Source organism: Lissotriton vulgaris, chromosome 4_1, assembly GCF_964263255.1.
Source record: "Lissotriton vulgaris chromosome 4_1, aLisVul1.2, whole genome shotgun sequence".
NCBI classification, from domain to species: domain Eukaryota; kingdom Metazoa; phylum Chordata; class Amphibia; order Caudata; family Salamandridae; genus Lissotriton; species Lissotriton vulgaris.
Genome location: NC_141691.1, coordinates 632208357 through 632223660, shown reverse-complemented (window position 1 = coordinate 632223660; position 15304 = coordinate 632208357). Strand labels below are relative to the sequence as shown.

The 15304-nt window shown below is 42.0% G+C and overlaps 1 protein-coding gene across 1 annotated transcript in view; it reads right to left on the bottom strand.

The window, feature by feature from the left end:
* Positions 1-1623: 1623 nt before the first annotated feature.
* Positions 1624-15304, bottom strand: part of PSMA2 (proteasome 20S subunit alpha 2) — a 161210-nt gene continuing 147529 nt past the window's right edge. The window contains exons 6-8 of the mRNA XM_086964872.1: positions 14765-14838; positions 1999-2056; positions 1624-1920 (exon numbers count right to left, since the gene is read on the bottom strand). Of these exons, the coding sequence (XP_086820998.1) occupies positions 1804-1920; positions 1999-2056; positions 14765-14838 (249 nt within the window). The 3' untranslated portion in view covers positions 1624-1803. The remainder of the gene's footprint in view (positions 1921-1998; positions 2057-14764; positions 14839-15304) is intronic.

The window sequence follows — 15304 nt, the reverse complement described above, 5'->3', positions numbered from 1 at the left end:
TTTATTATTAATGTGCTAAGCAAGAGGATGAGACGGTTGAAATAAACACTTTTTAGCAGAAAGTGTCTTTTCTTGGTGCAGTACATGTGATATTCAAATGAACAAATTTGAGTTTGAATCATCACTGCTTCCCTCACCACTTTTAAGGGACTGTTAGTAACCATAAAGCACAGACAACACATCAACAAGTATGTATGCGTGGGGCTTCAACAAGCTTGACCTTCTTGCTCACGTGTGGGTGCATTGAAACAAGTTCAGGCACCCGCAGGTGGGAAAGTCAAATCTTGTGGAATTAAGTCAAAGCCTTAGTTTACACAGTGCCTTTTTCGTGGTCTCCTTAGTCTGAGCTCACCCTACAGTCAGGACTGCATAATAGCGGTTGTCTTAGCAGATAAAGTGCTAACACACCTAAACAGCCTTTAATGTGAGATGAAATGTTTTTCATTTGTTTGGCAGTGCGTGTACAATCGGTTGCCCCATTTGTAGTGGTTTTCCATGATTCAATAAAGGTCTGTTAAAACATTTTGCTGTGTTTACCATAGAATGTTTTCAGTTAAATGCCCAACACAACCAAGTGACAAAAATGTGCTGACAAAGAAACACACATAAGAAGTAAATGTCAGGGAGTATATTATCAAAAATATAAGGGAAGCAGATAACAAGCAGGTAGGATCACCACTGAATGGTGACAAATCTGAGGGGACAGTGGGTGTATTCATTTAACTGGTCACAGTAATTACAGTCACGTATTCCCTACAATGGCACCAGGCTGCCAGCTTGGGATCTGGGCTGAACGGAGAGACTTCAACAAATTATCTTTAAAAGGTTGGGTTATTGCTGTAATTACTGAAAAAAACTGAAGGGAACATCAGATGGAAAAGTAATCAGACTTTTAACTCTTAAGCTTACTCCAAAGTGCTTCAGACGTCTGGGTATAGATGTATATCAAGTGTGCTTTACTTGCTTATGGCTCTCCCGCTTGTAGCTTACATACAGCTCTCCCACTTACATGTGCTTGCTATTCTACTTCATGATTAATGAAGATACCATGAAAGAAGGAAAACTGACTTACCTATCAAGCAAATTCCATATCATGTGTATCTTTGTTAAATTCATAACAACTCCCCAGGGGGAACAAAATGAATGTAAGCAGGATTGGGCATAGCAAATCATGGGTCCTTCTGTAACAGTTAAGACAATGTGAGATATTATCTGTATGTTTGGTGGTGCTTGGCTTGCTCAAAATAGAAGTGCAATTTGTTTCTCGAAGTGAGGCTCAATGCTGATAGAATCAATTGCCTTTCATTTTTCTCTTTAGGAGGTGACGGCCAATCCAGCTGTGTATGTTCTTAAATATTGCTATTGGTCTTTTTTTATAAATATTTTTACTGTGTTCATTTCACTGTGTTCTCTAAAAGATAAAAAGATGGAAAGAAATCATACTGCCTTTACATTGGCATTTTTTTGTTGCTTCAATACTACCTTTGCACTATTATCACATTCTTTCTGTTAGGGGAAGCTCAGAGTTGACTAGCCTCTTCAAGTAAAGCTTGGGTTCAAAAGCACCACATTTCAAGTAAATATTTAATCAAGAGATTTCAATTAGACACAACTAAAACTGAATTAATCTGATATCGTTTATTGTGATTTGCACGCATACCATTTTAAAAAGATCCGTCAGACAAACCATGTAGAAATAAGTATTCAAAAAAGCTGCAAATTAAACGTTTTATACATTGTAATTCTCCTGTGGTAGAAATAAATGTTTTTCTACAAATTCCCAGTTATTCTAATGTACAATTATTATGCTATAGCAGACAGATAATCCTTTACTTCAGCTGGAGTGAGTCTTTTAAACCCTGCTTCATTGCAGATGCCGACTTCAATGTTGTCTTCCGTCATCTGTCCTTCAAAGCTTTCCTGTAAGAAAGATAGTTTTCAATACAGGTAATGTTTCAGAAAAACAAGGTTTGCTTGTGCTTGAATTAAATACCATACCTTTAATGTTAAAATGGCTGTGTGAATGGCATCTTCAAGTTCTAGTTCTTCATTATACCTATAAAATTAAAAAATCTTATTTTATTCAACAGGTCTGGGGCAGGTTCATTTTCTCCCAGATTCTTGATTCACATCCTTTCTGCGTCCCTACCCCTAAACACATACAATCCGTCTAATCTTTAAATATGCTTTAAATATAGCAGTTTGGATTAAAAAAAATTCTTCTACCATCTCGATTTCCAAATTTTGGTGCTAAAAAAGTTTAGTCATGTGAATTCCTTTCCTGCCTTTTCTGATCAATTCCCATGTGCATTCAGTGTGCGATACATTTCTGATATTAAGATGTATTCACCATCCAGTCTAGTCTAGGTCAAGCAGTCAGTTGGTAGTTTTGACTTTGGATATTTAATTATGGTATAGTCAGATATGGCAAGCATGTGTCCCTCTATTTACTTTCAATGTTTGCCCAACTTGTAGTTTTCACTTCACAGTGCAGCTGCCTGTAAAAACCATTTATCTTTCAAATGCACACAAAGTTGGCTTTGGCTCCTCACAGAGTAGTTTGTTTCGCTCACCTCATTCTACCAACCATTGGCTTCATCATTCTACCTCCACTGAAACGCCTAAGGAACTGTATTTCATTTTAAATGTACATTGAACTATCAAGTTAAATTCTTTATTTCACAAATGCAGTGTATAAAGAACATTGCATTTTTAGGTCAAGCATTCAAGACCTTTTATATACACATCAGTATATACTTATATGTGTATGTACTTTGTGGGCTCAGGAGATCAGTCCTAGAACTTGTCTGCTTCCGCTTAGGGACTTTTTTCTGGTCAACTGTCTTGATAGAAGACGACCAACAGAGGTCAGTAAAATACCAGCATCACTTTAGTATTCTCTAGATTCCAGTCCATAGAAATTGTCTTCCACAAACACCTGTAGACAATATTATTTTCAAATCTTGTATTTTCAGTGATATGACCACAGAAGGCCCTTATTTTATTTTTAAACAGCTTTGGACTATACCATTTCCCACTGAAAGGCAATATTTCTCTCCAAGTGTTGCAGTACCTGGCGTGTCACGCAGTTAGGTGCTTACTTTCCCTCCATGTTAAAGAACAGTAGATGTTTCAGCACCCAGGCCAATGTGCTGTATAGATAAATACATATAAGGTCCCAAAGGTGAGACCGATTGCATTGCAAATGCTTGTTTCTTTTGTTTTCAACTGCATAATTCTTGCTCATGTTTAGTTAGGACTCACAATCCAAGATAAACCTACGAGCTTTGCTGGTTTGAAATCTCTGCCCAGTTTTGTATTAAAGTAGTTAACTTATGGTTCCAGTTGTGTTTTGTACTTTTATTGTTGTATGGTAAATGAACAAATTATTATGTTCATGAGGCATAACAATTGTATTGTCAGCAGAGAACATTTATCGCCATTTACTAGAAGGCCAACACTTGGTACCATAGTATTGAATATTGACTACAAGGTGTATGAATAATTTTATATGTGGTTATACAATTGCATCAAAAACTCCAAAATATTATACTTGGCTCGCAGTGCATTATACAGCTATTTAACTTTTTGTGCATTCACTGCAGGCTGATTTTATTGAGTAATTACATACATGGATTTAATTTCACTGGTAATTTGATTTTAAAATCGAAACAAAGATAAATGCTACTTTCATGCAGAACGTCCAGGCCCAAAGATAAATGCTACTTTCATGCAGAAAGTCCGGGCCCTGTTCAAAATAAAGTCTTTACTATAGAACGTAAACACGTTTTTTTTTTTAATAAAGGATCCAGATGATACAAGTAATTCAGTGCAGAGGCTTCCACCTTTTTTAAGGGGACTTTGCCCACTTTTAGGCCGGAGTATTTAATACCATTTACTGAGAGCCAACGTGCAGTAGAGGTAATGATGTATTGGAGTAAGAAGGAATCACTATCTCTATAGTGTCTATTTCGTGAAAAAGGCTTTATTAATTGTCTAATGCAGTGGTTGGTACAGATATGTGTGTGTGTGTGGGTGTGTGTGTGGGTGTGTGTGTGGGTGTGTGTGTGGGTGTGTGTGTGGGTGTGTGTGTGTGTGGTGAAGAATGGTATGGTGTGTGTGTATGTGTGTAACCATTTTGCTTATAACCTTTGGGCCATTTGACAAATCTGCATGAAACTTTACAACACACTCTAGGCTACTTTTAGGATTTGAAGATTCATTAAGCTCCATCTTGGGGTCTAAAAACTAAAAAAGAAGAATAGTTTTCCATTTTAGCACCCATAGGAAACTTTATTCTCTGGTACAGAATAACATGCTAAACGGAAACCTGTGGGTCAAACTAACTTACACTCCAAGTGCAAAACTTATGACTTCACAAAATAAGAGGTCTTCACACCACCTCTTAGATTTCAACACATCTACACAGTGATCAATCTTATTGTATCCATACATGCATCATTCATAATGTTAATGGTACAGTAATATATCATATCACTAGTCGATCACTGATGTAATTTGTAAAATCATCTGTCACAGAAGACGGAAGTAAGAATTGCCTTGCATTCTGGGGACTGCGAGCTATCGTTTGTGGGGCTAACTAGAACTGAGGAATTTCAGAGGTTCTTTGGTTTTACTTCATATCTTAACTGATCTGTAACTGTTTTTTAAGTGAATATATAAAATGTTTTATGATCAATTTCATGCACAACCATGAACGAAAACTTCAATGAAAAACTAAACACACGTGTACTTTTAAGTCTCAACTATTAGGTGGTAAACTATGCACAGCATGTTTATGCTGCCCAAACTCTTAATGTTTTTGCAATGCTAGTTTGAAACATACCATAAAAAAAGAACTTGGATAGCATCCGACCAAAATACACCATTCTACCTTTGTCAAGGAGAAAGACGGACCATTGCAGTCTGAGATGATGTAGCTTACCCTGGTGTAAACCAGGCACTATGACTCATTACAGTACAAATGTTTCACATGAAGTGAATGCTTTGGGTACTGGCAAATTGTCATTGGTGACTGTATTCCAAGATTTAAGAGTGTGTGCAATAAAACAGATTACTGTGACAAAACGGAAGGCTTTAAGCAGCACCAATTTCCATACTTGGAGACTGATTCAGAACATCTTTTGCTGGTTGTGAAAATGTGACCAAAGTCACAAGGATCTCACATCTTGCTCCAGCCTCAGCAGTGCAATAGGAGAAAAAAAAATTACTCGCCTTCAGTAAAGTTCTTTTTGGTGGATACTCTATGTAACCGTAGATTCCTCAGTGTGAATATTTCCCCCTGCATCAGGTAGGCTCTGGAAGCTCAAAAGCAGTACCCCTGCGTGCCAGTAGGTGTAAATGTGCATTTCTGCACTGACATCATTCTGCTCTGGAAGTGGTGAGCGGAACAGCATTTAAGTGTCAACATGCACACTAGTGCCAGTTGCTTTTAAATGCTTATCCAGAACCTCAAACGTAGAGCCAATCGGTAAACTGGCTTGACCAGTGTGGAGATTTCTAGTCTGAGACCTTTTCTGATGGAAAGATGGCCATTCTAGAGAACAGGGAGGTAGGAGGGTGGTGAGGAATCTGTGGTTAGAGTTTTCCCTAGAAAGAGCTTTACAGAAGGCAACTTTCTTCTGATGGATACTTCTAACCGCAGACTCCTCACTTTGTGAATAGATATCAAAGCAGTACCTCTCTAGATGGCGGGCCTGTGTAATGTCTCAGACCAAAAAGTCCAGCAGAACCGAACGGGCAAATTGCCCATGCTTAAGGACCTGACTATTGCGGGGAGGGATGGATATAACGTTTTTGCTCAAGGTTAGCATATTATAATTCACATTGAGAGGTATTTGATGCACTGCCTTTCCCTTATTTGTCCCTTAGAAATGCACAAGCTGTTTGCCCACTTGGTGTTTCCTGGTGCGATCAATATAAAAACCGAGAACTCTCATGATCGAAGCAGTCTCTACTCCTTTTTCAAAGGGTGAGACAGGGCAAAGAACATGAGAAGGGTGATAGCCTGTCCTACATAAAATGGTGTTGCCATATTAGGCGTGCCTTCAAAACTAGTTTGTAATGGAAAAACAAAGTGTGGGAGGGTGGGCTGAGTGTGCCTGAGACCCACTCACCTGCCAAGCCAACAGTATAACTCAAAAGAGTTTCAACCATAAAAAGTCCAAAAAATACATTATCCTTTATTAGTGCCCAAAACAAATAACAGTACATCAAACAATATAGTTTATAGCAAATCAATCGGGAGGGTTCACGCAAAGCCACAAATTTGTCCATGAGCCCAGTGTACATGGATTTCATAAATGGGGGCGTGGCTGCCAGAATAACATCTACGATGACTGGAGGTAGCTCGGTGGAAACTAGCTGCCGCTGTTCTATCTCCACCCAAGTGAGTGTAGATTGTGGAGGCCCAGGTGCAGGACCCTACCCTGTTGCTGCGAAAGCAGATCCTCCCGAAGATGCAGCATGATCAGAGAACATATGCTCATGTCCTGAGGTGCTGGGTTAGACACCATCCTGGCCCAATCTTGAGCCACTAGAATAACTTAACTCCAGCCACAATGGTTTTGAATTAGAAGACATACAGGAGTCCCATGCTCCACTCCAGATGGAATGAGTCTCTGAGAGAGCGGTCTTGGGTAGCGTGCAACAACAGTGTCAGTGCAAGTTCTCAGTGGAAGAGAAACAACAGAGCAAGGGTTTTCCCAAAAAGTGGAAAAAGCTCTGTCACCTCTGGGTATAAAAGTCGTTCGTGTTCGACTAGGCATCAACAACTGGGTTTTTTCGCACTAGCGTTTAGAGATCCTGCCAGGTGGTATACGACTAGAAAAAGGCCATGGCGATTCGGCCACTTCTAGAGGCACAGAGCCTCCTGACACTCAATCGAAGACCCACACCCTGTTTGTTGCAGTACCACATATTAAATTGATGGTGTTGTCTGTGAGAACCAGTACCAGTATCCCTTTGATAGTTGGTGAGAAAGTATTTAAGCCAAACGGATCACCCGTAACTCTAACAAATTGATGTAGAAGCGGTTTTCTGCCAGAGACCAGAACCCGCCATTCTCTACCTCTCCCAGATGGCATCCCCAGCCCAGTAGGGATGCATCTATCACCACCATCCGCTCTGGTTCAGGTAATGGGAGGAGTCTGCCACGGGCCCCACCCACTAGCAGTCACCACAGCAGATTGTCTGCATTCTCCTCCGAAACCTAGATGGAATCCAATAGGTTCCTTTCGTGCTGTGCCCACTGGGTCTTCAGATCCTACTTCAGAGCATGGATATACTGTCTGGTGTGGTCGACTAGCAGAATGTCAATAGATATCACAACCACAAGGAAACCCCAATCAAGATCTAGGATGGGGAAGGAGGGAGCATAAAACTGCACTATATCAAGAACAGCTTTGATAACCAGAGCATCTGTGAAGGATTCAGGTGGACTCTGGCACGATGACACTGACGCCAAATGATGTTAGGAGGTTTACCATAGTCTGGACGTGGTCCACAATTGCCTGGGGAGAGTTCGCCTTCAAGAGCCAAATGTTGATTTGGGGAAAGCCTATCACAGCAGAGTAAAGAAGGTGCGCTGCCGCCATTACTTTCGCAAATACCCAAGGGGCACTGGTGAGGCTATATGGCAACACAGCAAATTGAAAATGGTCTTGGCCCAATGTGTACCACAGATGACAACTGTGAGCCTCCAGGACAGGAATAAGGAAATAAGTGTCCTACAGGTCCAAAGCTACCTTCCGGTCTCCAGGATTCAGGGCAGACAAAACCTGGGTTTTGAGTCTGGAGCTAGAGTATCTACCATAAATGTTATGTAACTTGTTCTTTTGATAGATACTTCTAACAGCAGATTTCTCACCTTTTGAATAGATACCAAAGCAGTACTTTTCAGGTGGTGGGTCTATCAAGTGCTTCAAACCAAAATGTTCTGCAGGACTAAGTGGGCAAAATATTCATGTTTGACAGGCCTGCCTGTCCAGACAGTCATACTTCCTGAACATGTGGAGTGATGTCCATAAATCAGTCTGGCAGATTTCCACAACAGGCACTTTGCTTGTCAATGCAGTGGTAGTAGTGGCTCTAGTGGACTGAGGCCCCAAACCTTCCGGGCTGCTTCGTGACCAGGGATGTTCCCTTGTGTGATCAATGTAAAAGTTAAAAACTTTTAGGATCCAGCTGATGCAGTCCCTCCCCTTCTTTAGAGAAGTGAGGGGAGTGAAGAACGCAAGCAGAGCGATATTTTGTCCGAGAGGAAAAGGAGTTTCGAAAGTAATGAAGATCGGTTTCTTAGGACCAGCTTTTCAGGGAAGAAAGTAGTGTACAATGGCTTGAAGGGGAGAGCTTGATGCTCATTACCTGCCGGTGTTCTACAATAAGGAACGCTGTCTTAAGGGTGAGAAGTCATAGTGGACAGCTGTGTACATCAGGAAGATCAGGATCTGCTTATGGTCCTACTTAGGCACAATAAAGGAAGAAGGTGGAAACGGGTGCTGCATCACACCCTGGAATTTAAACAAAGAGGGTTGGATCCATCAATCGCAAGAAGACAGCAAGAGACAAAAGATACAGTTGAACTCTGCACAAGGCAGGTCCTTGCTGGGCTCAAGGAATGCAAAAAGTAAGACTTCAGATGACCCAGATTGTAGTGCGTCAATCTCTATAGTACCACACCAAGCCACAAACCTGTCCCAACTGTAGGTGTACTGATTTGGTTGAGGCAGGCTGCCCAGCCAATGTAACATCTACAAGGGAGAGCACAGGCAGTCAGCTGTTTGCCACTCAATCTCCGAGCATGGTAGTTAAGACTGTGCAGGTCTGAGTACAGGATCCACCCCGCTGCTGCAGACAGAAACCCTCCTACCACCCCCTCAAAAGTGGCGGCCTGATCAGAGGAAATATGTTAATGCCCAGGAGTTGTTGAAACCCCAATCTCCTTGCTCAATCCAGTGTCACTAGGATGGCTTGGTCATTCCTGATCTTTTTTTAAACTCGTGGCAGGATAGGTATCAGCAGGTATGCATATAGGAGTCAAGAGTTCCATTCTAGGAAAAAAGCATCCCCAAGGGAGAAACGCCTTAGAAGCTCCAGTGAGAGAAACTGTGCATTATCAGAAGTGGCAAACAGAGTTAGCTACAGTCCTCCCCACTTGTGGAAGGGACCTTGCACCACCTCTGGATGTACCGGCCATTCGTAACCCACTATGCGCCGGCGGCTGAGTTGGTCTGACATGGTGTTCAGAGATCCCTCCAGGTGGTGTACTACCAGGAAAATCAGGTAGCGTTCGGCTCTAGAAGGTTGCTGTGGAGCCAACACTCTGCTGCAGACTAGATTTCCTCTCCCAAGCGCCCACATAACAAAAGGGGTCAGTTGCTCTCAGTCCAGTAAACACCACAGCAGGTTTTTTTGCAGCCTCCTCTGAAAATCTGAAATCTAGACTTGATTGGAGAGGTCCACTGGGACTTCAGATCCCACTGCAGCGCTCGCATAGGTCACCTAGAATGCTTGGCCAACAGTGTGATACAGGAAGCCATCAATCCCAGAAGCTGCAGTCATCCTCACTGAGAAACAGGATAGGAGCTGAAACATCAGGATCATAGCCAGACTGTCCTGGACTTTTTGTTCTGGGGAAGACAAGAAAGTGCAATGTGTCCAGAATGGCTCCACTGAATGGGTGAGTCTTCGAAGGAGTTAGGTGCAGCTTCAGCATGCTGATAGTGAACCTCAACGAACTGAGGGGGTTCACTTTGGTCTGGAGGTGGGTGACAACTGCCTCAAACTAGCCAGCCTTCAACAGCCAGTCATCGAGGGAGGAGGAACACTGAACCCCTGACCTTCAAAGATGTGCTGCAACCATTGCTCTCACTTTTGCGAACAAAGGGGCACTGGTGAGGCTAAAATGGAGCACCGCAAACTGAATATGCTCCTGCCCCACTGTGAACCACAGTTGGCTTCTGTGGGCCTGCAGATAGCCTCTATGGGTCTGCAGGACAATGTGGAAATAAGCAGGTCCAATGCCACCATTCATTCTACAGTGCTGAGGGCAGACAATGGCCAGGGTCAGCAGCTTGAATTTTCTCATGCCCAGGAAGACATTCAGAGGACAAAGGCCTAAAATAGGACTAAGGCCTCTGTCTTTCTTCAGCACCAGAAAGGAGCAGGAGTAACAACCACAGCCTACTTCTGATGCCGGCATCTGCCGTATGGCTCCTTTGGCCAGAACAGCCTGCACTTCCTGCTTCCAGAGGGAGAGGTGGTCCTTCATCAGCCATACAGGGATGGTATAAGGTGCAGCAGAGTGGTCAAGAAATGGCATGGGCGTAACCTCACGTGAAAAACCGCAGCCTAACTTTGTTAAGTTATTTTCTGCCACCCTGGCTGAAGAGGTCAGACCCCATCTCAGACAGGGTTGCTGTGTGCCTCAAATGACCCACTAAAGCGGTTTTGAGGCTGCAGCAGCAGGAGGGAAGGACAGAACATTGTGCTGCATGCTGTCAGTTGACCATATGGTCTGTGGGTACAGCGGCCTTAGCCATGAAAAGGCTGAATGGTTTTTAAGGGTTTACTGGGCAGACTGAGCCGTGATATGGGAAGTAGGGAGACCTATGCGATCGATTCGCAGAGGGCAAGAGTATCCCGCCCTAAAAGGCAGAGGGCGTTAACAGAACAGGGCCAAAATGGTTGATGAAAACGTGCTTTCCAAAGATTTCAGTGCACCCCGACGGGCTGTCTGGAGGCATGGCAGGGAATTCATTAGGGCTGACCTTGCTTGAGGCATTCATAACTAGGCTCTCTGGGGTGGGATGCTGAGACAAGAAGTCCAGGTACATCCGGGGCTGGATGAGGACACTGTGTTGTCGGTCTACTCACTGAAGGAGCAGGGTTTTGCTCAAGCCCCGAGAATGGTGTCTGCCACGCCTTCATTGAATGGAAGGAGAGGCTCAGTATTTGTTTGCCCAGGCTGAAGAACCTCAGTTAGTCTTGACCCCCACTGTAGGTAACTGGAGTTCGAGAACCTCAGCAGTCCTTTGTATGACTATCGCGAAGGAGCCACTTTCTTCTGTGGAGTGGCCCAGAGGCAAAATTAGCCCAGTAGTTTATGAGGTGTCCAGACCACTGGCATCCTGGAGGTCTTCAGGCCAAATGTCATCCATGCATTGTTGAATAAATTCATCCCCAGCATCATAATGCATCGCCAGAGTCCCCTCCAAATAAAGTATGAAGGGTCTAGGCAAAATATTATAATCAGATGGGTTCGCCAAAGGCTGCTGCCCATGGGGATCTGGGTGCAGCCTCAGTCAAAGGTGCACAGACTCGAAGTCAGACAGCATGATAGGTTACGAATCTAAGTCAGACATCAATACTTCAGGATCTGGCGTGGGTCATGTCACCAGGATCTGAGTCTGCAGGAAATCCAGCGTGGAGCCGGTCCAGACGGTGAAGACGGCACCGAGGGTGGTCTACCAGCAGATACCTAGGGGGGCCGTCCCGGTCCTTTGGGGGCCTAGAGGCACACCAGAGGGAGCTTGTGATGAGCCAAAGAGCACAGCAAGGCTTCACAAAAACATTAGATTTGCTGCAGCATCGCCAACAGCCCTGGAAATTCAGGTTCCCTTTAGACAAGGGTTGGAATCAGTTCCAAAGGGGCACAATTTGGGAGCAGGTCCAGGAGGCACATCGACACCCTTGCGCCATATCTGCAGTTCAAGAGTGGCAGGAAAAGGCTTGGGCATTTGGATGCTTTTTCCTAAGACTTATCCCAAGGCTTTAACCGCAATGATGATTGGCCATGGGAACAAGGACTTCTGTTCGACTATGCTCAGTCACAGTGTGAAGTCTGTTGGTGTTTGGTGACACAGAGCTTCACCTTAATACCCAGTATGGCCTTGGGATTTATCAAGGTGCAGTCAAGCATATCTGATGGAGGTCTGCTACAGCCGTTTGCTTTTGACAGTCCCTACAGAGTTGAAACTTTGGGAGGTGAAATTTTTCCTTGCACATCCTGTGAGCCTCTAAGTGCTTCCCCCGAGTGACTTTGGAAGTGTAGTCCTATGGCGGATTTAGACTTAAAGGACTATGGGACAGATTTCTAACTTAGTGGAAGGAGGTTTGGTAGTTAGGACGATGAAGTAATTTACTCTGCCACTATGACTGCACCTTGGACTGCCAAATTATAAAATGACCTCCCAGCCGGTGGTAATTCCCTAAAGCATTGCTAGGAACTGCTGCCACAGAAGTTCCTGTTAATGTTTTTTATGTAGTTTGCTGCAGGGCTCTGGCAAGCATGACCGAGCCCCGTACAGAAAACATTTTTCTTTTTTTTTTCCCCAAACAGAAAATCCTGAAGCAGAATTTTCTTTTTGTAAATAATAAAAGTCAATGCTCACCTTCCCATTGGAGTCCTCTCCCATGGAGAGGGGAGCATTTAGTAGTTTTCACTGTCACTTACCGCCAGGCAGTCACGACAGACCTCCATTTCTGCCCATCTAAATTAGGTGGGCAGAATTAGAGGTCAACAACACTTACTCGGTCGTGGGGAGGTGTTAATGTTTTAATTAAAACAAACGTCTGCCCGCATTTAAATCAGGTGGGTGAACCACAATCTTGGCGGTATGGATACTCTGTTGCCATTGTGACAGAAGGTAAAATATTTGACCAGGACGAACCTGGTTTGTATATCCGACCTGCGCTCCATCATGGCCAGCCTCAGATTGCAACTAGGACCTGGTCTATCACGACAATTGACTATCAATGACACTTTGTGCTTCTTGGTGCTGTTCCTATTTAAAACTTTAAAAATTCATATCTCCGGTTCTCCTTTTGGAACGTTGGTGTCATTTTGCGCACTGAATTGTATTATATTTTTCCAGTTCTTTTTGGGACTTTTATTGTTTTGCGGTTTTACTTTATTACTCTTTTGGTACTACATAAATTCTTTACAAACTACTGTCCTATGGTAAGCCGGTCTGGTCTGTGCCATAGCTACTGGGAGAATGGGGGGTTGAACTCAGCTTAATTTAGTGACTCTAAAGGTTTACCTTGACAAGGGTTGTAATTAGTCCTTGAGGTAGGTAGTCACCCACCTTTAATAATAATTCAGTTTCTTACAATGACGTTATACTGACATTACCCTGTGGGAAAGCTTATGCAGAATGGAGTCTGTATGAGCCGGCTATGGTGACAATTCACTGACAAAGGCTATAGGCCTAATTGTTTTATTTGAAAGGTTGTCAGAGGACATAGGTTAATCTTTTTACACATTTACAAAAGCAGAAGGTTTGTTATTATTTTGGAAAATCATGAGCATGTGAACCCAATTTAAGAGAGGGGCTTGTTGAAGTAGGTAGGTCCTAAAACAAAATAGCCCTCCTGCATTTTTCTTGTAATGTTTGGCCATATCCAGATAACCCACAGGCATCATCACCTCCCCTTTCCTAATGCTAGAATAGCATTTGATTTACAGAGAAAAAAAACCCAGTATTTTTAAGTTGTGAAAAAGCACAATAACTACACACAAATGCATCTGGGTTCATATTTTGTCAAGCACAGTTAGCCTTTAAACACCATGTTTGAAAGCCCTCCTTACATACAAGAGGTATTTGGCAACTGACTTAGTGAAACTTCAAGGAACTGTGGCTAAGTTGGTACAGGCTCATTCAAACACAAAGCACTTTTGAAACTGGACAGACAACATAAGCCGCACAATTAATAACTAAAACTAGTGTCCGCAAGGTACATAGACAAATTATGCAGACAGTCCGATCTGCGACTTACTTCAGACGCCATTAGTGGATGGGGAAAAACATTAGTGAATGTTTCTGTACGACGTAGAGAGCAGAAATGGTGAACAAAGGGAAGGTTTATTAACTGGTCTTTAAAATATGTTGCAAAGGTTCTGTTCAAAGTCATCAGGTGTTGATTTTTCAACAAGTTGTTTGCACTGAATATATAAAACCCATTATGGGGTATAAACCCAAACAACCCAACTTAACAAATGTTTGCAAAAACAGAATAAAGAGAGATTAACTTTAAATGAATGCATCCTGAAACCTAAACCCATAGACAGTCTTTGGAACACACCTTTGATGACCTGTAAAACTATTAATAGTTTTTGAGCCTTTAGAACAGGAAAGCTAACATGCTAGCAAGCATTAAATAAAACAGCAGAAACCTTTAAAACTCTTGACATTCCACAAGACACTTTTGACGTGGGTAAATAAAGCTAAACCGAATATGCTAAATAAACTGGCATTTGTAACTCCGATTGAACACTTCCTCCCTAAAAGCACCATTAACAGTACTGGGAGTTTTATAGAGGCAAGCAATCAACTAGTTGTTCCATAGCAAGTGAATATGTAATTTAATCCCAAGTTCCCATTCTAAAGCTTCTCAAATGGAATGAAAAAAATTTGAAACGTTTCATGCATGTTGTAAATTACCCATACACATCAAGCTAGAGCGTAAACACATTTCAAGAGGTGTAGGGATAATTCATCCCTTTCATGGTGCAAAAAAAGGAATCAGCGTGACTTTAAAATATCAACAATTTAATCTCATTTACCCCATTCTTAGAACAGAACATTCCTATCCTGAGCAAAGTCTCAATGCAGCCTTGAAGTTCTTGGGTTCAGCTGGCACCTAATATCTCTATAGCAACTTAAAGGCTTGCAAAAACAACTCTAAAACACAAAAGTGCAAAAATCTGGCTCAAAGACCATATGAAATTTACCAACATTACCTTTTCTCAAGGAAAGTTTTTCCATTCACGTAATTTTTCCCCATAGCTGTTGCTTTCCATGCAAAATAGGCACCCTGAACATAGAAAAAAGATTCAGTGAAATAATCAAAATAAATATTGACTGTACACCTTTAAAAAAAATATATATATATGATTTTCAATTTACAATCAATCAATTAATCTTTATTTTGGTTAAACAAACCATAAAAGATACACATCGCATTAAAAACACTTCTTAACATAATATTTCAAAAAGGTACCGCTAGACCAAAGCATACATTTTAGAATCAAAGACCTTTGTTAATCCTTAAAAGATAAATATAATTAAAACTCTTTTTAAAAGTTTATTAAAGATTGTGAAGATATTAAGGAGTTACAACAAATTTCATTTTAAAACGCCAGCAACCAAACTTATTATATCTGAATTCCTTAAAATAGACTTCCTGGTCTTTAAAATATTATTAATACAAAACAAAATATATATGCCCAATATAATGTTCCAACTGATTTTCCTTTTTAATACCATATAGCAAATATAAT